We start from the raw sequence: 24,960 nt of genomic DNA, 5'->3' as shown, positions 1-24,960 counted from the left end.
ACTGAAATTCTACTGAGTTGGTTGGGGTGGGAATTGGGTTTACCCCCGCCAGTGAATATATCACAGAATAATTTTTATATCCTCAAGAAAGGCTCAGGGTTAATTTACATATTGTTTGATGTACAGTTTAATTTTGGATAAGAGGAAGCATGTTATCAAAGCCACTGTAAAATATAAGCTAAAGAACAAATTCCCAGAAAATGATGAATACTTTTAAAGTAGTCATTGCTCTGAAATTATATCTAATTTTAAAACTTCTACTTTATTAATGATGCATCTACAATTAAATTACTTAAGAAGCTTTATCAGATTACAGCATTAGGCTGAGTTCTATGGCTTACCCCCCAGTGAATATATTATGGATCTCTCATTATAGCACTAACCCTAGAAGCCTCCCCATTTTGCATTCTTATTCTCCTTTGCCTCTGTTTTACTCTTTTATTTTAAATAAATAAATAAATAAATAAATAAATATGCCACTGAAACACTTCATGCTGTACTTTGAATGAAAATTATAACAAAAAAGGGAGGGGGGAAAGAAAAATACTTAACCTAATTATTTAGCATCTTTGCTTTCAACACTAGAAGTCCATCTTTCCCAGCCTGTATGATCAGAATTTTTAAGCCCATCCCAAGTGAGGGATCTGTTGAATATTTGGAAAGTAAATGAAGAAAACAGTAAATGAATGAATTCTAAGCAGGGTGTTGAAATTATAGAAGCCAAGTGGCTAAACCTCAATAAAGACAAAAATTTCTTCTGTTGTTCTTAGAACAATTGTAGGGGGAAAGGCAAAAAAATTTTGATGATGGAAGTACAAAAATAAAAGAAAGATAGTAGAAAATAGAAAAATATAATAAGTAGAAAAATATTCCATGCAAAATAATTTGTCTGCACTTTAAGACCTAGGTGTGCAGAATGTCTCTCTGTTCTGACCACAGTGGAAGCTTTTTACTGTAGGATATCATCTCCCATATTGCAGTGAGATGGGAAATACCCCAGTAAAACCCCAAATTATTTGAATATACTACCAAGTAGAAAGCCAAAGCCAGTAACCAGGAACCCCACACTTTTCACAAAGGATTTCCCTGTTGGGCATCCTGTTTCCCCGCTGTAAGCCCAGGGGGCCAGCGTGCGCTGAGCGCAGCCTCCTTCCCTCGCGCAGGTGCACGGCAGGAACTTGCTGTCCATCGACTACGACCGCAACATCCGCACGGAGAAGATCTACGACGACCACCGCAAATTCACGCTGCGCATCATCTACGACCAGCTGGGCCGGCCGTTCCTCTGGCTGCCCAGCAGCGGCCTGGCTGCTGTCAACGTGTCCTACTTCCTCAACGGGCGCCTGGCAGGGCTGCAGCGCGGGGCCATGAGCGAGAGGACAGACATCGACAAGCAGGGCAGGATCGTGTCGCGCATGTTCGCCGACGGCAAAGTGTGGAGCTACACCTACCTGGAAAACGTAGGTGGTGTCGTGTCGCCTCCTGGCATGAGCTGCAAGGACACAAAGCTCTGTTTGGCTTTGTGGCGCATAAATCACGCACACCAGCTAGCTAAGATTTGATGTATCCCAGCTGTTAGCCATCCCTGCTCTCAAAATTCCTTATTTTTCAGTTAGTCAGTTGAATATGACTAATTCTCAATAGGAAATATTTTGTTCGTGGTTTCTGTCTTTTGATATTTTCCTGCCATAGAATGGCAATAAATTAACACAATATATTGTGCTTAATTAAGCCCAAAAATGCATGACTAAACCTGACAAAAGGTTCATGTAGAAACAGGTAATTAATCTCTAATTGTTACTTATTAAATGAATGTATGGTAGTGCATTTTTACTTAGCCTAATTAACACACTTCAGTCATAAAAGTATCTTAAGTACTGCAAAACTGCATACTGTTTTTCCTTTCCCTTCTTGTTGTTCTAAGTAAACCAGAGCTGATGCTCTCTCCTTAGTTTCTCACATATTTCACAGTAACAGTTGTGAATTACAGCTGCTGGCAGAAAGATAAATCAAGTCATTTATCTTAACTCCTCTGCATCCCTCAGGAAAAAAAAAAAAAAAAAAAAAAGGAAAATAAATAAAAAAAATAAAAAAGTCCTCCTACAGGGAGGACAGCTCGCAGGTTGCTAACCTACACTTTCTCTGGAGTGTCAGCCTATTGATTTCCAAGGAGCAGATCCTCTCATCTGGCAACCTGACAATATTCCTGAGCAGCTCTGTGCCCCTGACTAATGTATCTGATTCCCTTTGTACTCATCTAACATTAGTGCCTCTCCAGTAAACTTTTCTTCACTTCCCTCTCTCAGGCCACATGCTGATAGCTGGTAACGTTTGTTGTTGTTTCCCCTGCAGTCGATGGTGCTGCTGCTGCAGAGTCAGCGACAGTACATCTTCGAGTACGACTCCTCGGACCGCCTGCACGCCGTCACCATGCCCAGCGTGGCTCGGCACAGCATGTCCACTCACACCTCTGTGGGCTACATCAGGAACATCTACAACCCCCCCGAAAGCAACGCCTCCGTCATTTTTGATTACAGCGATGACGGGAGGATTCTGAAAACATCCTTTTTAGGTACCGGCCGACAAGTCTTCTACAAGTATGGAAAGCTATCCAAGCTGTCTGAAATTGTTTATGACAGCACGGCGGTTACTTTTGGATACGACGAAACTACAGGTGTCCTAAAAATGGTGAATTTGCAAAGTGGAGGATTTTCTTGTACGATTCGCTATCGGAAAATTGGTCCTCTTGTTGACAAACAAATCTACAGGTTCTCTGAAGAAGGAATGGTCAATGCAAGGTTTGATTATACGTATCATGACAACAGCTTCCGAATTGCAAGCATCAAACCCATCATAAGTGAGACGCCTCTTCCAGTTGACCTTTACCGTTACGATGAGATCTCTGGCAAAGTAGAACATTTTGGCAAATTTGGAGTCATTTATTATGATATTAACCAAATTATCACCACGGCAGTTATGACCCTGAGCAAGCACTTTGACACCCACGGGCGCATTAAGGAAGTGCAGTACGAAATGTTCCGGTCCCTGATGTACTGGATGACCGTGCAGTACGACAGCATGGGAAGGGTGACCAAAAGAGAGCTCAAACTCGGTCCCTACGCCAACACGACCAAGTACACCTATGATTACGATGGAGACGGGCAACTGCAGAGCGTGGCAGTCAATGACAGGCCCACCTGGCGCTACAGCTACGACCTGAACGGGAACCTCCACCTCCTGAATCCTGGAAACAGCGTCCGACTGATGCCGCTGCGCTACGACCTCAGGGACAGGATCACGCGCCTGGGTGACATCCCCTACAAGATCGACGACGACGGGTTCCTGTGGCAGCGGGGTGCGGATGTGTTTGAGTACAACTCCAAAGGGCTCCTGACAAGAGCTTACAACAAAGCAAATGGGTGGAGTGTTCAGTACCGCTACGACGGACTGGGCCGAAGGGCTTCCTGCAAGACCAACCTGGGGCACCATCTACAGTACTTTTACGCTGACCTTCACAATCCAACAAGGGTAACTCATGTCTACAATCATTCCAACTCCGAAATTACCTCTTTGTACTACGATCTGCAAGGCCACCTCTTTGCAATGGAGAGCAGCAGTGGGGAAGAGTATTACGTGGCCTCTGATAACACAGGCACTCCATTAGCTGTGTTCAGCATCAATGGCCTCATGATCAAGCAGCTCCAGTACACGGCCTATGGGGAGATCTATTACGACTCTAACCCAGATTTCCAGCTGGTCATTGGGTTCCATGGAGGGCTGTATGATCCTTTAACCAAACTCGTGCATTTTACCCAAAGGGACTACGATGTCCTGGCTGGGCGCTGGACATCTCCTGATTACACCATGTGGAAAAATATTGGCCAAGAACCTGCTCCTTTCAATCTGTACATGTTCAAGAGTAACAACCCTCTCAGCAATGAACTGGATCTAAAGAATTATGTAACAGGTGAGACTACTTCACATTTATAATACATAACACTACAGCTTGGAAGCTGATTTGGAAAAGAAACACAGCTTCTCCTTACAAGCCCTTTGCTCAATCCTCACATCAAGTTTGGGCCATTTTCCTCTTTTGGCTATGAAAAGAAGTGACTATTTCTGATTCCTTGGTACTGCTATTCCCTGAACAAAGGGCTCTAAGTGAGAAGCCATGGTGAATTATGGTGGGAAAAAATAAATACAAGTTTATCTGAATATAAAATTTCAGCACAGCCATAGTGCTCTTCCTATTGAACTAGTACTATTCATACTAGTTCATTTTAATTCTGCACCAAAAAAAGTGAAGACATGTATAGGAATCACTGGCAGGTTGGTTCAGGATCACAAACCAGAACTGCTCAGATCTCTTCCTTTCAGGGCTACTTTCAAAATTAACTACTGTCTGAGCTCATGGGCACATTATGAATTAGCACCAAGAATGGATTCAATTAGACCTCTTTTTCCCATTTAACTTTTAATATGCAAACAGTCTTTAGTCTTTAAAATTAAATCCTTGATGTTTTTTAAGATTATTTCATCCTAAAGAGTAATAAATGTTATGGATTTTGTGGAGCTGAGAAACAAGAGTAGTTTTGATCACATATGTTAGAATTGGGTAAAACTTGTAACCCTTTCTTAATTAGGAATAATTTTTCACTTAGTAACATCACACAGTACTTGAACTAGCTGCTGGCAGTTTCTAAAAGGAAAGGTAATTAATATGTCTTCAGGAAAAGCTTTTTTTCAGAATTAAATATGCAGTATACAATAATTAGAGTAGTGATACCATTTTTAAAAAGGAATGATCTTAATTTTAACAGTAATTTGAATTTCAAAAAAAGTGTGCATTTCCTTCAAAGAAAATCATAGCACATTTCATTAGTACATTGCAACCTAATAATAGGTGTAACACACCAGAGGTTCTAGTGGAGCAACTTTGCAATTAGGAGATAATGTGATTTGTATCTGATAGTGTGAAAATACTGGTGACTAAAATTACCTTGTTGTCCTAAATTCAACAAAAGTCCTATTTTCATCCACTACCCTTTGATTTTGATTTTCAACATCATCATAATATGTTTTACTACATTCAGAAATTGTATTTATTTAATACATACATCCATTGGATGAAATAGAATAAGATAAATTGCATTTAGGGACAACACACACCTTGTAGTCTGTAAAAATACTTCATTGGTGATGCAAATATTTGTTGCTGTAGGACTGAACAGATTATATTAGACAAGAAGTGATGATGGTGGCACCTTTGTTGCCATAGTTAAAAAAAAAAAGAAAGAGAGAACAAAACAAAACACCAAAAACTCTCCCCCCACAGTCCATTCTTACTGTTAACCCCTGACATTGCTTTATTCACAGGTTTTGCTGAAAACAAATTCCTGTAGCAAGTGCAGTGCTGCAAAGCACATTAACTCAGCAAAATAGTAACTGTTTTGTATATAGGTCCTCCTCTGGTTTCTGTGGAATTAGAGCAGCTTAAGTGAATTGTTCAGGAGATACTATTTTACCATAAAATAAAATTGAAGCCTTATGAGGAGCAAAAACCCTGTGCGGTCCAAAGGTTCAGGAAAAATACAGTAGGCACTGTGTGATGGGAGATGGATACAGATACCTTGTAGAGGCAGAGTATTTTAGAGTCTTATTTTAGAGTCAGAATGGCTTAGAAAAAAAAGTACTTTTGGGAAAAACAGGCTTTGCAACAGCTCAGCTCACAGAAGTGGCAATAGCAGCACCAGGAGCCAGTGTAGGCCAGTGAGGAGACATGGCCACTGGGAAAGACAGGAGAGATTTTTTTTAAGCAAAAATTATGAATTCAGGGAACAGGAAATGTAAAATGGGATCGTGGATTCTTTTTTGTTAAAAGAGTTATCATTTGGATAACTAAAATACATAATTACTTCTTAATACCTGCTGAGTGAGAATTACTGTTATTAATTTACTTAGCTTTTACAGCTAGATCTGAGGATAGTTTTCGTGGTTGAACCCACATCTGGAACTTGCTGAGGCTCACCTCAGAACTGAGCTGTAACCCTCCAACACAGCTCCTACTTTCCCTGGAGGGATGGGGAGGATATTTTTGTTGCCTAAATTTAGACATCTGATTTACAAATCTAGCTTCTCACTGCTTTTAATGGAGCCTCCTGAGACCTGATGACAGCTGATAGAAGTAGGACATAGAAGAGAAGCCATGTCTTTCCCCAAAGGACTTTGCAGATGTTTTTAGAGTGTTAACCTAATAATATATCATTTTACAATACAGTTTATATGTTAAATATAGTAGCCATATCAGAAAATGTCAGAGATGGAACAAGTACTGTATACTGTGAAATATTTGGATAATTCATGTGTTCTGATGGAAAGTAATGAAAGAGCTGGTATATCCCTGATGATTTATTTAGGGTAAATTTAATGCAATTTTTCCTGTGCCTGTTCATGGTGGATTGCTGCAGTTCTGTAAAATTCCACACTATAATATTAATTGTGACTTCAGTTACTACTTGAAATTAAGGGTGTCAAAGATGGATTTCCTAATTTTTTTTATTTTCTCTATTTGTTAAACACATGTGTTTCTCACTTAGCTGCTTTCTTTCGATTTTCAGATGTCAAGAGCTGGTTGGTGATGTTTGGATTTCAGCTTAGCAACATCATTCCTGGGTTCCCTAGAGCAAAAATGTACTTTGTGTCACCACCATACGAGCTGTCTGAGAGTCAAGCATGTGAAAATGGACAGGTAGGCAGAAAGATAAAATTACTTTTTTGGATAAATTTGCCCCATTCTATGGATAGAATCACTGGCTGTTCTGTAGTCACAGCAGAAGGCCAAGCACTTAATTCTGTGTAAAGTGAAGTGAGTATAGCTACATTTTATACTAATGAACATAGGCCTTTCTTGCCAGCCTTCGTTGTTATCATAATTGCAGTGTCATTAGCTTGTCCTTTATTGAGTTATTCCTTGATTAACAAGTTGTAACTCGATTAACTTGATTAGCAATGACAAAGGGAGACTTTGTCAGGGTAATTTATCATCTGTTGTACCTTTGGTAAAACCATCCTAATAATGTGCTCCAAAAAACTTAGGTTGGTACTTGCTTTACTGGTAAAAAGGGGTTCTACTTCTCACCCTGGAAGAGGTTTTCTCACCATTTTTTGTCATTTTTCTAGTTAGAGGTTTTGATCTGCTACTCCATTTAACTTCAGTTACAGCGTTCGTACTTGTCAGGTTACGGGTGGACAATAGTATATGGGTTTAACTTTCATAATAAATTCCAGCCCATTTAATAAACTTCTGAAGAGTACTAGGCCAATTCCAAACCTACTCTTTGCTAGGCTTATTTCATCTTTGTGGTAATACAATAGAAATAATCATGTGAACCTAAACATACCATTTTCCCAGGCTTCCAAGTCATTTGAGAGTCTGAACCCCTTCTTCAGGAATTGGTTTGGTGCTTTTGGGCCTAAATTTCATCTATTTACAAAAAAAGCTTATATTCATAAGCAGTTTGGTTATATTTACTGGTTGAAATCTCTGGGAAAAAGTGTCCACAAGTTAAATGCCACCTTTTAATACATTGATTCTGTTTGTTTTCAGCTCTGATTAAAATTGTGCTATAGACCTGGGCCTTTCTTATTCTTCTACTGGGCATTATATGATTGGCCAAAATTGAAATGTGTGGTGCATATGTGCTACAGAGGGTGATGAGAACTATTTTATTTCGTCTTACAGATGGCAAAATTATTTGCTGAATGAGTATTTACCTGATTCTGAACAAGATGTGGATGGATGGATGGATGGATGGATGGATGGATGGATGGATGGATGGATGGATGGATGGATGGATGGATGAATAACTGAGGGCGGTCTTTTGAAGTGTAGAAATTTTTGCTGCATGTCTTTCTTTTAAAAAAGCAAAGCAAAAGCAAAGGTCATTATTAGTCTCTGAAATTAGTATGTTCAGATCTGCATCTTCTTTGGTGTTTTTTTGTTCTGTTTTGCTTTCCCCAGCTAATTACAGGAGTGCAGCAGACAACAGAGCGACACAACCAGGCTTTCATGGCTCTGGAGGGACAGGTCATATCTAAAAGATTACATGCCAAAATTAGAGAAAAAGCAGGCCACTGGTTTGCCACAAGCACTCCCATCGTGGGGAAAGGAGTCATGTTTGCCGTGAAGGAAGGCCGTGTGACCACCGGTGTTTCCAGCATCGCCACAGACGACAGCAGGAAAATCGCCTCCGTCCTGAACGGCGCTCACTACCTGGAGAAAATGCACTACAGCATCGAGGGCAAGGACACCCACTACTTTGTGAAGGTGGGCTCGGCCGACAGCGACCTGGTCACGCTGGCCATGACCAGCGGGAGGAAGGTCCTGGACAGCGGCATCAACGTCACCGTCTCCCAGCCCACGCTCCTCGTCAGCGGCAGGACTCGAAGGTTTACGAATGTTGAGTTTCAGTATTCCACCCTGCTGATCAACATCCGCTACGGACTGACCGCCGACGCGCTGGACGAGGAGAAGGCCAGGGTGTTAGACCAGGCTCGGCAGCGAGCCCTGGCCGCGGCCTGGGCCAAGGAGCAGCAGAAGGCGCGGGACGGACGCGAGGGCAGCCGCGTATGGACAGACGGAGAGAGGCAGCAGCTCCTCAGCACGGGAAGGGTTCAAGGTTACGAGGGATATTATGTCCTGCCCGTGGAGCAGTACCCAGAGCTAGCAGACAGTAGCAGCAACATCCAGTTTTTAAGACAGAATGAAATGGGAAAGAGGTAACAAATTAACCTGCTGTCATCCTTTGCTGGATGAATCAGTAGTCATAACTGTTATCTCCTCTCCTAAGGAGATGAAGACCTAAATGGGGGCACTAGGCTGAGCTACTCTGGGATAGTAAGTGGCAAAAAAAGCTCATATTTTTTGAGTTAAATGCTACTGTTCAAGTGATTAAAAACCATATCCTGAAGTGGACTAAAGCCAGACTGAAAACTCTTAACCGTACAAATTAAAAAGTACCCCTGAAATATTACCCACTTGTTCTGGGTCTAAAGAAAAACAAAAAGAAGGCCTCGTATTGTATTACCTCACTCCATTCACACGTGAGCAAACTAAGAAATCCAAGTGGGCCACTTTCACTAACCAGCTGATGAAACACAGATGATTCAGACTGCTTGTTTGATAAATATCCAAGAGGTTTTCATTTAAAGCAAAATACAGATGCATTTAAAACATGACTTTGGGGTGATTTGTGTGTAGCGAATGGAGGACAAATGAAATGCAAGTGAGAGCGCACTGGAAATAGGAAAGGAAAATATATTTAAAAGTAACAAAACCACACTTGCACTCTGACCCTCCACTTGTCTGGCCTGAAGCTTAACTTATTCAAAGAGGGCAGAGTGTAACGTTACATTCAAAATGGTGGCTATAAATCACTACAGATAAATTTCATACTCTGTTTGTCTTTGAAGATTTCCATTGTGGACAGTATAACACAGTTACAGGGTGTAGTCTGTTTAGATTCAGTAGTTTGTTGGTATCAGTTCCAGTAGAGCTGTGGGCATTGTGTTACACTATTGCAAATGGGCACCACGTCAGATCACCCTGTACATACATCAGCCAGAAGGCACAATCACTGTTTCAGATTTAAAAATTATTAGTGTGTTTGTTTGGTCGAGAAACTGAGACAATCACATTACGGTCACCACAAAAAAAAAAAAAAAATTAAAAAAAAAAAAGAAAAGAAAAAAAAAAAGTCTAATAAGAACTTTGGTACAAGAACTTTTTTGTAATATACATGTATGAATTGTTCATTGAGTTTTTATATTAATTTTAATTTGCTGCTAAGCAAAGACTAGAGACAGGCAAAGATAATTTATGGCAAAGTGTTTAAATTGTTTATACATAAATAAAGTCTCTAAAACTCCTGTGAATTAGTTGTCTTCCATTGCAAAATCTTGTAAAAGCGATTCTTGTCTGGCTGTTTCTAATGCACACAGCATTTTGTATGTGGAAATGACTTCCTGTGGTTCAATGGATCCTGCAGGGGGCTGTTCCTTTGATCTCTGGGTGAGCAAAGTCCTTCACACACATCACCCAAAAATCTGCTTAGGACATTCGAGAAAATTGGTAAATGCTTTAGAAATGCCCTCTCTGCGCCTCATGACTAGCAGTCCTCAAACTGCTGTGTTTCAATTCTGGAATTAGTTTAATTGCACTGAAGTAACCTCTAAACAGTTTGAAAATGTAGTAACATGATATTAAGTGGAACATGCAAGGCTGTGCTGTGAGCCAGGAAGTCTCCATGAAATCTGTCTTCTTTGGGAGATTGCTTATTTCTACCACATTTAAAAATGGGAGGTAAGATCAAAGACCCTCTCCTAAGCAAACAGTCACTCCTGGTGATGATAAAAGGGAGCCATCCATCACCCAGAGCCCTGCCGCTTTTATCTCATTTAAGGATGTAGCTGGGGAGCTCTACTTAATTTTGAGAACAGTTTTGCTTTTGGGGTTGCAAATGAGGTTTTTAATGATTCATGATAGCAATAGAGATGCTCGAGTTGATTATGGGCATAAATTCACTCCAGGGCGTTTTTAAAGCCGAGCAGTTCAGTGCCTGTGTGGTGCAGCACCTGGAGCACTCAGAAAGCATGTCTCATTTTTCTGTGCAAACGAGAGCCACCCCACTCTGACTGGGAGTTACACCTACGTGTGCACCCCATGGGCACCCCCAGCCGTTACTCATCCTCTGAAGATGAAGTCTGGCTGCATTTTCAGATAAAGTCCTGATTGTTCATCACTGCAGGTGGTTTGGTTTTTTGTTTTTTTTTTTTCTTTTTCTGAAGGACTTGGAGTGTTGTTACATTTTTATTTTGTTCTTTACAAGTGAAATCTCTTAAGGAAGTGGGTTTTTTTTAACAAGGGAATAAAACATGAAATCACAAAGTAGAGACTTTGCATTATTGCAGTTTATCTGGATTACCTGGCCCTGTCCTGGTAAGATGATTAGTTCATTTTTTGGGATAGAATTTTTCTTGCAGTTTGAGAGGGTTGAAATGAGAACCCGTTGCACAATCCCCAGTGCCCTTCATTCTGTTACCATTCTCCTAAAGCTGAAACTCTTCAGAACTGGAGATTCTGCTACTTCAAAGGGAACTCAGTTAAGCTAAAAGGGTAGCATCCTTTGAATATTAATGACTATCAAAGGAGATGTAACAAATTTCAGGGGATGGACTCCTTACTCATCTCCTTTGCAACTAACACACCATCAGGATGTTCTTAAACAGAGTTTTGGGAGATGGTGCTAAATTCTCACCAGAGATCACTGCCCCAGGGCTAGCTGTAGTTTCCAAAGCCAGTGTGCAGCTCAGTACAGGTCGTGTGGAAAGCCCCAGCAATACACTTGAGCTCTTAGGCCCAGCTTACGTGGACCTGACCAAGGTCATTCCCAGCTCTGCCCCTCGGCTCTGCCGCTTCACGTTCCCTGTGTTCCCATACAGACCCCCTGCCTCACTCCCATCTACATGGACTACCCAGCCTGTCCTTTTGGCAAGTAAACTGCACTGTGGCCAGTGACTTAGAGAACCTTGTGTGGTGCACCAAAGAGATTGAAAGAATTGCTGTATATTTTGTAGTTATGACAAAAGAGCTAAATTCTCTCATGTCTGGAAAAAACAGCTGACTGGTAGAGCTCATTCTAAAGAGTTTTCACTTAACAAATGAGGGAGACAACTGGACTGGTGTGGCCATGGCCATCTCTCTTGTGGTCCTGTTTGGTTTCCTGTTTCTTGAAGCATCTGTTTCTCCCTTTTTCTTTCCACAACCTTCCCTTTCCTCACCTCAGACTGGTATCTCCTGTTCCTCTCAAAGCTCTTGCTTTTCATCTCTTTTCCTTGCTACACTTTTCCATATGGAATAGATGCTTAACCTGAAGCACTGCCAAGGAGACATGAACTGGATTCTTCTTATGAGGGAGTAGTTAAGAGGTGGCTTTAGCAGTGACATTGTGTCTGTGTCCCCAGTAGCACTGTGACCAGGACAGAGCAAGGGCACCCATGAAAGGACCTGGCCTGGAAAGCATTCCTGGCTGTGGGAAGGCACAGAGCACGAGCTCAGGCCAGCCTGAGTGCCATGAGCATGGGTTTGCCCTCCCAGCTCACTTGAGTGCAAACTGAGTTGCTTGTAGAGAGAGCAGGAACCCGAGAATATGCTTCTGTTTGATGCTAAAACCAGATGGAAAATCAGCATTACAGTACATTTCTCTTTTTTTCCTAATAGATTGCTGTAACTGAAGGAATTTAGTATTTATAACTTTGCATTTCAGCTTGGGAAAAAACCCTGTTTTGTTTCCTGATTCATCCCAAAGAGTGAACTGGCTGTGGGTGCAGCACGTGTCTCAGCACAGCCTGCTCCTCACCACCACGGCTGTTGTGCCCCTCGAGGTGGCACCTGTGGCACTTTGGCCACATGATGGCAGTTCTGCCAACGAGACATCCACAGGTACCAGCCTTTGCCTGCTGGCACTGCCTTGCCTACGCCAGTCCCCAGCAGTGCCCTGTCAACCTTCCTTAGGGGTTGGTGTCTCTCAGATTAAGGCACACACAGACATTCCTCCTAAAGCTGGCCCAGTGCATCCACAAAACTCTCATGGGAATAAATAAAGGGAAGGAGCCACTTAGGCTTTTTTTTTTTCTTTTTTTTTTTCTTTTTTTTTTTCTTTTTTTTCCTTTTTTTTTTTTTCTTTTGCTACCTGTAGTGCAGGCTGACACAAGAGCACACACTGGGCTCTGAGAGTGCACAGAGCCAGACTCAAACCTGCATGGGAGCACTTCCCACTTCCCACTTTCACCTCCCATCCCTTGGGAAATGCAACCTCTCAGAAACTTCCTGATAGAAAGGACTGTGCCAACACCTCTGTAAGCCAAGTATCTGATCTTCATGTAGTCCAGGTTCACCACTGCTGTAAGAACAGAAGAGCCAGATATCCCTCACCTGTCCTGAACATGACCTGGCACTGCCTTCTAAGGTTCTTCATGTTTTCTGGTCATTTCCTGTTTAAGAGTCCAAGAAAACCACATCAGGACTGAATGCCATTGAATAATTTGCATTAAGTGCTTTGTGCTGTAATTTCTGTAAGGATCACCCCTTTGACAACAGACTCACAACAGTTCTCAAATAAGCACTCAATAACGATCAAACATGGGAATATGTTCAACACACAGCCTTGAGGGTACAGCCCTAAGAAACTCCAAAGGTAAAGTTTCAGCCACTGAATTGTACTGTTCTCTGTTCATATGGGGATTTTACCTTGCAAATTTAGGCAGGTGTAATGAAGTGGTACCAGGACCTCTGCCTCTGAGCTGCCTCTGAACTTTTCTGCCAACAATAAAAGTTTCTTCCCAGAATCTTTCAGTACAGCCTGCAGGATAAAAGTTCTTTATTTACAAGGATTACTTAATTTAAACAGTACTCACTTGTATTTGAAACTTGTCACTCCTCTGGAACCAAACTCACTTCACCACTGTAGCACCAAGTTCCAAGGGCTGTGCTACAGAAGAGAGTCAGCATCCAACACAGTAAAGATGCTAACACAGCTGCAAAAGATGTTTTACTCTGCACATTTCTGAATTGGCAGCAAGATCTAAGAGCCTTAGAGCCACTTTTGGCCCACAGAAAGCAGTGAAGGAGCATGGCAGGTGGCTCCACTGGGCAGGGTCTGTCTCTGAAGGCTCTGCTGCTGGTTGTACCAATATACAGACATACATTGTATGCTGGAACTGCTTGGTCAGGTCAGTAATATCAGAACAATTCTGTATTCCTCCCCTTGTATGTCTGTCATCTCCCCAGTGAGGGAGATTGCAACATTTGAGCATGACTAAGAGCTCTAGGAAGGCAAATACCATTGCCAGTGTCAAAGCACCAACTCCTGTGTTGATAAAGCCTTTTCTGCTTCTGCCTAACCCAGCACAGCAGTGCTGGGCACAGCTGGAGCTGTGGTCATGAGCCATGTGTGTCTACAGCAGCAACACCTGGCAGGTGATTACCTGAGCTGCTGGGAAGAGCAAGGGGCATTTAACAAGCAGCTGAAACTGGGTGGCACAAATACAGATCCAGAACGCTTTGCAGCACCCTCACAGCAGGGCCCATCACACTCAGGGGTTGAGTTGGTAATTTTAATCTCAGCTGACAGCTCACTGTGTCAGCTCAGCCTCCCCACCACAATCACCAAAAGTAAGTAAAAACACAGAGGTGGAGGCACCTGTGTGATGTGCTCAGGTACCCAAGCCAGGCATGCAGCCAGATGGTCAGCAAGAAAACAGCTTGGCAGGGAAGGCAGGGACTGGACCCTGCCAGCCTCTCCCACACACAGTTTGGGGTCTGCCTGCCAGCACCCTGCAGGCTGCCCAGCCTTCTCCACCACCAGCCACAGGAGCCTCTCCCAGCCTGCTGAATGTGGGGTTTGCACCAGGGGCAAGAGTCAGTGCCCAGCAGATGCCCTGCACCCACCCACGTGCTCCAGTTCACCTGGAGGTGCCACCAGCCCTGCCCAGGCTTCCCCTCACCTCCTGCAGCAGGAATGGGGTGTTGCTCTTCCAAACACACATCTAATGTCACAGGTTAGTCTTCCCCTCATTTCCTTGTTCATTAAAATACTTGTGTAGCATCTTAGGAGGATTTAATGGTTACAGTCAGGCTACTTCTGAGCCAAGGAGGGGGACAAAAAAAACAATAAAGTAAAATGTGGTAAAAACACCACGGGAGAGAGCTGTGTGCCAACTTTCAGACAAGCAAATGAATGCAGCCAATTTATAAATCCTTAACAAATAGGATTTACAATGGAAGTGGCAGTTAAGCCATCATGAGTACCAAAGGTGGCAGGCAGTGTTCTGTAATGCTGTCCATGCTCTGCTGCAGCAGCTCAGCAGCATTGCTATTGGAGAAATTGTATTTACAGAAGTTTTTCATCTTTAGATGACAGCTTTTGGCAGGCTTTAGTCTAATTTGGTGGTTGCATACAAAAGGAAAATCGGCCAGCAGGACTCTGGGCTGTACCACTGACTATGCTGCTAAAACCCAGGCCTTGTGACTGTGTCAAATACCTCTCTGTCCTCAAACTCCACTAGCTGCAACCATCACATAAATGAAAGTAAAATATTAAGAAATATTAGTGTTATAAATCAGTAATTCAACCATCTCATTTTTAGTTGTTGGTAAAGGTCACTGACTCAATAGGGTCTACTGGATAAATCAGATTTTTCATCTGTCAGAAGTTCTCTGTAGAGATAAAAACCGGATTCCTGCTTGCCTCTGAAGGCTGAGTGATCTTTTAGAAAACATCCCCATCTCAATGCCTTGGTCTCTGCCCAGGTGGGGAAGGCAGGTTATTAAAAACCTTGGGACAAAGCACATGAGAGGAGAGTTTTCACACATCGCACAGGGCCCTTATTGAAAAGCAGGGATTGGTGTGGATGGAGGCTACTGGAGGGCTTGAAGTCCAGCTCTTTCTTTGGTTCCAGAGTGTCCCAGGACAGGTGAGGATAACCCCATGTTAAGAGCATGTCCAGCTGAGATATTATTGTCTTCAAGGTTGGTGACAGCAACTTATTCAGTGCTCAGTCAGCCTTACAGCAAAATTAGTATGTCTTATGTTTAACCAGAACTCTGTATTTCTTCCTTTGCCTTTTTCCTCTGCCCTGTCACTGGGCACCACTGAGACAATCCTGGCTCTCTTGTCATTACTCCTCCCTTCAGACACTCGTACACAACTATTAGATCACTCCTGATCCACCTCCTCTCCAGGCTGAACAGCCTCAGCTCCCTCAGCCTCCCCCGGTTTCAGTTGCTCCTGTCCCTTCAGCACCTTACTGCCCTTTGCTGGGCTCTCTCCAGCAAGTCCGTGTGTGTCTTGTACGCTCTGGTCACTCCGAACCAGACTCAGCACTCAGCCACGTCTCACTGGTGCTGAGCAGAGGGGAGGGATCACCTCCTCAGCCCCTCGGTGATGCCCTGGCAAACCCAGCCCAAGGTGCTGCTGGCTCGCTCTGCCACAAAAACGTAGTGCTGGCTCAGGATCAACCCCTTGCCCCTCAGGTCCTTTTCTGGAAAGCTCCTTTACACCTGGGTGGCCTCCAGCTCCTACTGGTGCTTGGGGTTGTTCCTCCCCAGGTGCAGGACTCTGAACTTCCTTTGCTGATCCTCATGAGGCTCCCGTCAGCCCCTTTCTCCAGCCTGTGCCCCCGGGTGGCAGAAGACCCTCTGGTTTATCAGCTGCTCTGCCTCGAACCTCCCCCAGTTGCCATGGCGCAACAGTCTGGCAGTGCCATCAGCCAGCTGCCTCGGCTCTCCTGGATGCATCCCCGCAAGTCACAGGGATGTCCACATTCCTTTTGTTGCTCCCGGACCTGACCCTGCTCCACCGCCACCCAAGGCACCCCAGGGAGGGCAGGACGCTGTGCCCTGCCCTTGGCAGCTGCAGACGTGCCGCTGGACAGATTGGCAGGCAGCAGGACAGGCTGCCAAGGCGCCTGGCTCCTGCCCCGGCAGCAGCCTGCCCGCGGGAGCAGCCCGGTGTCCCTCGCCCGGCCGCTTCCCGCACAGAGGGACCATGGCCCCTGTCCCTTGGCCAGGCAGCGCCACCAGCTGCTGCCCCATCCCGGCCGCTGGCACGGCTCCTTCGCCCTGCCGGGAGGCAGAGGTGCCGCAGTGCTTCTGCCGGACCACGGAAATGCCGCCTGCAGAGCCCTTGGCCTCGCACCGCAGTGTAAGGTGAGCCCCACTCGAGAGAAGAGCCCCTCTGCCAGGTTAGGAGCACAGCCCGTGCCGGCAAAGCCGAGTGTCTCTGCTCGCCCTGCCCTGGCTCGGCGCACGGCGGGGCCCGGCGGTGGCTGTGCCGCTCCGCCCCGCCGATCCGTCCCCGCTGCTTTGGGGTGGCACCGGGGTGTTCGTGCAGCTCCGGGTGCGTTACCAGTGCCAGTGCAATGGCACATCTCTGTCGCAAGCTGCACCCGAGCAGGAATTCCCTTCTTGTGCGCACCAAAGGACACTTGTCACGCTCGGTGCGATGAGCTCGGGCCGTGCCGTGCCCTGTGCGTGCCCCGCTGTCCCGCCCGCTGCTCCGGGACACCCGCCCGGCTGCCAGGGGACGCTCGCTCGGGCAGCCACACGTCTGCTGCCAGGAACGCCGAAGTGCTCATTCGCAGGGCTGAAAGGTGGAGGCTCGGGAGCTGACGTGCGACCAGGACAATCCCGCTGGTGGGAGGAGTTCTCCCTGACTTCTGAGCAAATAATGAGCCAGTGATAAAAGCAATATATATCAAACCAATTCATTTTTCTGCCAGACGTGGTCTCCGTGACAGGTTGATGGAAATTTATTGACCATTATTTTTAAACTTTTATAACTGTCTGGCCCCGTTCCTCATTCCCATCCGCAGGGCCAGGGCTGGCAGCCGAGGGCAGACCTGCCTCTGCCTCTGCTGAGGAGCTCCAGTGCCTGTTCACGGCCACTCCTGAGGGCTGGGTGGCTCCTGGGTGACACCTGGGTGGCAGCTGCCAAGAGCTGCTGATGCCCTGCAGAGGACAGCCGGGCACGAACAGCTCCGGTTTCACTGGGGAGGTCTCCCAGATGGGTCAAGCAGTTCCCAGTTATTGCAAGGGAGAAGATTGACAGACACAGGCTCAGCTCCTAGAGCCTGTGACAAGGCATAGCCTTGGAAACACACACACTGAACTTCCCAGCAATGTTGAGGGATGATGGTAGTGCTTACAGTGGGCACAAAAGGACTTAATAAAGCAGCAGAGATAAGAGTTATTTTGGGATTAAAAAAACCCACCTAAACCTGTTTTGTTCATAGGCGAAAAAAAATCTGAGCACCCAAAGGTCATAGTCAGGAATTTATTCCCTCGCTGCAGGCTTGTTTGCTGAAAGATAAAGATCTTTGATGCAGGTGTACAAAGTGCCAAGGATAGGGAAGGCAGCACAGAGTAAACTCGTAGCCAAGTGACGTGTTTGTGGCAGGAATCACAAGAGCTATCAAAGGTGTCCTGCAATGTATCCTGTCCCTCCGAGGCAGAGCTCAGCTGACAGAGGGTTTCCTGCCCTGCAAACGATGCTGGCAAGGATGCTGCCCTGTTAGAGCCAGCCTTGCCCATGGCAGGGGATGGCCTGAACATTTGCAGGTGTAAATACTGACCCGTGGCTCGGTAGAGCCCTGACTCAGGAGTGGCTGACAGGCAGTCTGTCTGTCCCACAGACTGCAGCAGCTCACCCCGGGTCATAAGAGCCCTGTGTAATGGCCTCACCGCTGAGGACTTGACCACCTTAAAGGCCTTTTCCAGCCTCAATGAATCTGTGTGATTCTATTGCATCTTGTTTCATGAACAAACTAGTCAGAAACTTCTTATGACCCACTTTCAGGAAGACAAAATCCAGCCAGCAGGCTCCCTGGTGTACTGAAAACCCAGCTGCTGCACGGCTCCTATTTAATGACCAGTATTTAATGTCACCTTGCTGTAGGAAGCTGTGACCCGCCCCCCCCCCCCCCCCCCAATCCCTCACGTCCCTTCTTGGCCACACTGCCCTGTGTGGGACAGCCCTGTGCCACACGTTCCCTGTGCCCTGAACACAGGGACACGGGGACACAGGGACATAGGGACAGATGCCTCATCTGGAACGAGGGGTGCTGGGACCAGTGGGACACCAGGCATGGTGCAGCCAGCACCTGCCAGAGCAGCAGGATGGCTTTGTGTATGTCAGATGCCTTTTCTTTTTATTTAAAGCCTCCAGCAATGGGTCTTTTAAGGAGTAGTTTGAAAGAAAACAATGAAGTGGCTTTGCCGGTGTTTACAGAAAATCCCTTTCATGTTGGTACTGAAAGTACAGCAGGTTGTGTGCGTTCTTCCCTGCCTCCTGGGCACCTCTGCTCTTCTTGCTGGGCTGGAAACAGCTTCTGAAAGCAGGAAGGCTTCAGGTTACTTCCACAATGAAATGTTCCATTGCTCCAAACCCGTTTTTTTGACCATTCTAAAAAAATAAAGGTCCATTTGGAAAGGGAAAAATATTGACATACAGTTTGGGGGTGGGCAGGATAGGGAAGGGGCTTTCTTGAACAATAAGGGAGCTCTCCACAGAAATGATACTGTGTTTCAAGTTGAAATATACTGGAGGGTTTAAATAAAATGTAGCATTTTGGCTAAATGTAATTGCTTCCTGGTAATTGAATTTAAACCCATTTCCCCTCCTATTTCAGTTCAGATATCTGAAGGTGTTAGCTAAGAGACCAATACTGTGCCTCAGCCACTTTTCACCTTTGAGTTTTTGTTATTTGGACTCAATTAAGAATAGAGCTTCAGGTGTCAAGTACAAAATTAGAGACTTTTGAATGTATTAGGAAAAAAGAAACCCGAGTATGAAGCAGCCAGCTCCTCTAAAACAGAGACCAGGGGCAGATAAAGGCAGCTCTTGTTACTGAGCAGTTTGTAACCAGCCTGTTGTGGACTCTGGTGGGATTGGGGGGTGCAGCATATGAAGTCGTGCTGGAGATGTTGACCCCAGGGCAAAAAAAAAATCGTTTTCTGCAGACTTTGTTCTCTGCTCCGCTCTTCCTTTTCACATAGCTAAGAGCTTACCTACAAACCAAACCTCCCTCTTCTTTGCTCATAAGAAAACAATCACCTGTTTGTTTATTGTTTTACAGTTCAAACAGACTCTGATAACGCTGAATTCCTTTGTTGTGAATGTAAGTGGTAAAAGGGAGTACGTTACCATATGCACATTCCTGATTACATTTATAAATTCACATGGTTCAATGACAGGTTAGGGTTTTTTTCTGAGTTAATAAATAAAGAGGAGTGGACAAATAAAATCTTTTGACTTGAGTCAGAACTACCTGCAAATATTTTCTGAGGTATTTATTTCAAAAGCAATTATGTTTAAAAAAAATACACAATTACTTTCTTCCTGAATAGAGTTGATGACATCTGTAAAAGAAAGGGTATTCGGTCAGCTTCTTTACATACAGCCTTTTGCTATATGCTCTAAATATGCTCTGAAATTTTGAAAAAAAGCTTTAAAGTAAACATGCCTTTTGGAAGTGTCTCTGTGCTGGAACATAAGACCACAAATACAGGACCATGAAAATACATAATAATTTATTATCACTTTGCTGTTTACTTCTCTTGTAATATTTAAAAGCATTGGTTGCTGCTGATTTTTTTCCTATTGCCACATTTCCCCTTTTTAAATGTCTTGAGCACATTGCTGAGCGCTTTACAAAGAGAGAAACAGCATTATCCACAAAATTAAAAGCAGACAAGAGAAACAAACAGCCACAGTGAGTAGCCCAGTGCCCCACAGAAATGCAGTGCCCTCCGCTGGCGCGGGCCCAGGGCTGCCGGCGCTGCCGGTGTCTGCTGGCTGGAGTGGCACTGCTCCCAGTGCTCCCAGTGCTCCCAGCGCTCCCAGTGCTCCCTACTGAAAGAAACCACAAGCCCTGCTTAGAGTTGTGGACAGAAACAGTGTTTATTCATTTAGCCTTCACTTATTATTAATTTAAAACCCATGTGTATAGTGCTGTTCATAAAAGCAACTTATTTAGTAGCCCACATCAAATCTGGCTTCAGATAAAATGGGGTTAAACCAGGCTATTTTCCAAATGCCTCACTTTCAGTTTTACTTGTCTTCATTTTCTTCCCTGCTCAACCACTTCATCGGCCAACTGCTACCACATTCTGTTTCGGCCTCCAGAGAATTAGCAGTTCTGACTCCCAGCAGGCTGTCAGAAAGCCTGATAGAATAAAATCCCATAGAATCTCGTACAAAAGTGAGATGTTATTTCTAATAGTCTTTTTCACTTTTACTTTTCCTCTCCAGCCTTTCGAGGCTCCCCTCTTCCCATCCTCCAGTTTCCTTTTCCACCCCTGTGCTTGGCAGGGATCCCTGCTCCATTCTGCTGTTTCAATAGCTGCAGCTCTACGAAACCTCTCACTTTCCCCCTGCCCTCGACAGTAGGAAGCCGGCGGTGGCTGGTGCTCGCCAGGGAAAGTGCCACCTCACACAGAGCTCCCCTCACGCCACGCTGGGCACGTCACCCACCTCAGCTCACGGCCCCATCGCATGCCACCGCATGAGCTCCTACTGTGATGTTTTGTCATGGGCTGTCTGTTCAAGCCGAAATGACTGAAGTGTGGGGAGAGAAGGCTGTGGAGGGCATGTCCTCATAGCTGCTTCCATGCTGCACGGCAGCTGTGCCAGAGCCACGCTCAGGTATCGGCTGCGGCTGCTCAGGAAGGGTCCGTGCCCGCGGGATGGGCACCATCACCCTCCCTGCGGCGTGTGGCTGTACCGGGGGCTGTCTGTGCCACCCTAACTACTTTTATAACCCGGCTTCCCCATGGTCCGAATGTACCCAGGTTCCAGCTGCCACGACTTTTCCCTCTGGAGCCCACAGAAAGTCACCCCCGTCACCCCCGTGAGCTGCTCCGGTGGCTCCTGGCTCCCCGCCAGCCCCTGCAGGGAGCCCACCGCGGCTGAGCCGGGCCACCCGCGGGCAGTGCACCCGGGGCAGGGACACCTCCTGCGCTCGTCCGTGCGATGCCAGCACCGGCACACCACGGCCGTGTCCTCCGGGGCACCGAGCAGCCCCGACCCGCTCCCTGCCACCCGCGCTGTGTCCTCGGCGCTTCAGCGCTTCTGGCGGCTGTTCCCGGCCCCGGCCCGGTGCCCCGAGCCCCAAGGCTGGCACCTTCCCGGGCCCCGCGCCCCGCGCCCGGCCCCGCCGCCGCGGGGCGCTCGGGGACGCGCAGGAGCGCGCCCGGGGCCGGAGCGTGGCCGTGGGTGTGACCGAGGGGCGTGGTCGTGGGTATGGACAAGCAGTGGGTGTGACCGGGGCGTGGCCGGGGGCGTGGCCGGGGCGGGGGCGGTGCCGCCGGACTCGCGGGGCGGCCGCCGGCGGAGCAGGAAATGGAGGCGTGAGCGGGTGGAGCGGCCGGGGCTCCGCGCCCAGCGCTGACCGCGGGCTCGCCGCCGCCGCCGCCCTCCCGCACCGCCCCGGCCCGCCCCCGCCGCGGGGCCGGCATGTGAGGCTGCCCGGCGGCGGCGCCTCCCTGCGCGGCTGGGCCGGCGCGGCCCCCGCACCGCTGCGCGCCGCCCGCGGGAGGGGAGCCCCGGCGCGGCCCCCGGAGCGCAGCGCGGCGGTGCATGGGGCGGCGCGGCCGGCGGTGCGGACCATGCCGCGGAAGGAGCTGCCGCTGCCCGAGGGCTGGGAGGAGGCGCGGGACTACGACGGGAAGGTGTATTACATCGACCACGGCAGCCGCACCACCAGCTGGGTCGACCCCCGCGACAGGTGGGCGGCGGGCGGGGTCCCCGCGGTGTGCGCGCAGAGCCCGGCGCGGCTCCCCGTGAGCCCGGCCGGCCCCTGCCGCCGTCCCGCGGCTCCGCTCGGGCTCCGCGGCTCGGCAGGGCAGGGCGGGACGGTGGTGGCGTTACCTGCGGGCCTGGCCGGGCAGCGGCGCCTGCCCGCTGCACGGGAGCGGGGGGATGGAGGGGGGCTCAGCGAGTTGTGTCGCTGCCGTTCGGGTCTCTGTCCCCGGCCGGCCCCAGCCGCGCTGCGGAGCCGCAGCGCACGCTGCGATCGGCGCGGCCATGCGGCCCTTGCGGGCTGGGGGCACGCCAGGGGAGCAGCGGTGGCTCCGTGCGGTGGCTCGGGACAAGGTGGGGTCGCGGAGGTTTCGGCGGGCCCTGTTCTGCATCGTGGCCCACCTCTGCGAGCTGCTACGTGGCCTCTTCGAGCTTGGCCGTCGCGGAGGTCACTGACTTCAGGGTGTGTCTGTTCGCCCCTCTTTGCCGCCTTCTTCCCTGCGGTATCCCCTTGCTCCTGCTTGCTGTGAGGAGTTCTTTTCCTGCAGCACTCGCTTAGAAAAGTAAGATAAACAGAAAACAGGGTGCTGCTCGATACCGAGGTCATTTCCAAGCAACACTCTGTCCCAGCATGTTGTAGTTCCATGCTTGAGGCGATCATGGTGAGCCAGAGCACGGGAGCTTGGACGTGCAGGAAGCTCAACTACTCAATCACCACTGAAATGTGAAGTTTTTAAATTTCTCGTTTAATACTTTGTTAGCTGAAGTTCCCAGAAACAGGAACTCAAAAATCCATCCTAGCGAGTTGTAAATTCCAACAATCTGAACTATGCAGTTTGTTGTTGATAAATTTCACACACTTCCCCATCTGACAGTGAGCATTTTCCTTGTTTCGGGGCAGAAAGGGCAATCGATTTCTGAGTCTGCGTTCCTTTCTTCCCCTTGCTCCAACGATCAGTTCCCTGAAGGGGCTTTCATTCTTGGTGGGATGTCAGGACTTTGCCTTCGCTCTGTTTACTTAGATGGGTTTTTTGTTAAGCATGGAAGTGAATGATTGTCCAGTTTTACAAGATTTCAAGGAGTGTTCTGCATTCCAGGAATAATCCTTGTGTGTACTGTACACAAATGTAACCTGCTGCCAGCCAGGGCTTTGGAACTCGTCTTGGGGTTCAGTTTTAGGAATGTGGCGGAGAAGGGCCAGTAACAGAGTTGTTCCAAGGTGTTTCTTTAACCTTCATAAAAGTCAATGGAAGCTTAAATTAGAAATGCTTTCCTGGCATCCTTATTTTGTTCAGAGAATGAAGATGAGTGAGAAATATAATAGGCCTAATGCAGGCTTATAAAAATTCCTGTGTGTCCTTGGCTAGTGATTCAGGAATGACAGAAATGACTAAATGGGTGCCTTATTTAGCCATGGGTACTGAGCTGTCGCAGAATCATTACCTGCTCACCACTGCTAGAGGAGAATAATCAAACACATTCTGATAACTCTTATCACATGACACTTGTTGTGCACATAGAAATACACCTGAATACACGTGGCCCTGACGAGCTTTGCATCTGAGTCATCTTCCAGTAGTGCTACCAAGGAAACTGCCCCTGAAAATCCACAAGGTTCTGAAGAATCTGCTGGTCCACAGTAGAACAACTATGTGGCACAACACTTACACATCATCTGGTGGACCATGAGCTTTTATGAGCTGAAATTGTTTTCTGCCATACAGGAAAGAAGTTTCTCTTCCAAGTAATTACCACTGCCTGTGAAACCCAGTTGATGGGGGATTTCTCATCAGGTCATAAGATGCCTGTTCCCTGTAGGGGAGTGAACTTGGATTTACACACTGAGCATTGAACTTTATCACTGTATTTTAAAGTTTAAATGATTGAAAGCTTAGCCTTTTACAAGTCATATTTAAAATTGCTGCAGCTGATACGTGGGTTTGTGAATTTGCTACAGTGCTCTGTGTGCTGTGCTTATACATTCTGTCTGTAACCCAGCAGAAAGCAATAGATAGTGGGTAACGTGGCTGTAGAAATGCAATGTGGAATGTGGAGGAAGATGTGTGTGTTAGGGCTCACTCTGAACCCAGTGTCAGCAGGGACCTTTGTAAACCTGATCAGCGAGTAGCAACTGGCAGTGAAAGATAGCACACAGATTTTTAAACCTTCCCTAAATCTTTCATTCTAGCTTAATTTAGTGGAAATAAACATGAGCAGGGATACTATCTACCTTCAGGGCATGGGCCATGCCATTGTTTAGTGCCAGCAGGCTTGCAGTCCTGCTGAGGTTGGTTTAACAGGCTGCCAGGGAAGCAGACCTGGCTGTGGGCACATGGGGGTCTCCAGCAGGGATGGGGAGGCAGGGGGTGAAAGGTGGGACCTCAGCTGGCCCTGGGCTGTGAAATCAGAAGGTGGGCTGGTGCTTTTCCAGTTCTTGACTCCAGTGCTGCTGATGGGCTGTTAGACTTTACCAGGAGGAGGTCCCTGGCACCTGGTGGCATCTCACTGTCCTGCAGAGCTGACCCGAGTGATGCTCAGGTGCCTGGAGCCTTGGTTGAAGCAGCTGCATGTCAGAGCACTTTTACCTTGTACCTTTTAAGACTCA

General features: G+C 47.0%; 2 protein-coding genes across 2 annotated transcripts in view; both read left to right on the top strand.

The window, feature by feature from the left end:
• The window catches only part of TENM2 (teneurin transmembrane protein 2), a 555,006-nt gene extending 545,073 nt beyond the window's left edge, over positions 1 to 9,933 (top strand). Inside the window, exons 27-30 of the mRNA XM_053991099.1 lie at positions 1,164 to 1,460; positions 2,353 to 3,967; positions 6,618 to 6,748; positions 8,021 to 9,933. Of these exons, the coding sequence (XP_053847074.1) occupies positions 1,164 to 1,460; positions 2,353 to 3,967; positions 6,618 to 6,748; positions 8,021 to 8,782 (2,805 nt within the window). The 3' untranslated portion in view covers positions 8,783 to 9,933. The remainder of the gene's footprint in view (positions 1 to 1,163; positions 1,461 to 2,352; positions 3,968 to 6,617; positions 6,749 to 8,020) is intronic.
• Positions 9,934 to 22,203: 12,270 nt separating this feature from the next.
• WWC1 (WW and C2 domain containing 1) overlaps positions 22,204 to 24,960 on the top strand; it is a 66,592-nt gene continuing 63,835 nt past the window's right edge. The window contains exon 1 of the mRNA XM_053991012.1: positions 22,204 to 22,341. Within this exon, the coding sequence (XP_053846987.1) occupies positions 22,223 to 22,341 (119 nt within the window). The 5' untranslated portion in view covers positions 22,204 to 22,222. The remainder of the gene's footprint in view (positions 22,342 to 24,960) is intronic.

The sequence above is a fragment of the Vidua macroura genome, chromosome 15, assembly GCF_024509145.1.
Source record: "Vidua macroura isolate BioBank_ID:100142 chromosome 15, ASM2450914v1, whole genome shotgun sequence".
Classification (NCBI taxonomy): Eukaryota; Metazoa; Chordata; class Aves; order Passeriformes; family Viduidae; genus Vidua; species Vidua macroura.
The sequence above is the reverse complement of the archived record's forward strand: the minus strand, read 5'-3'. Positions and strand labels throughout refer to the sequence as shown.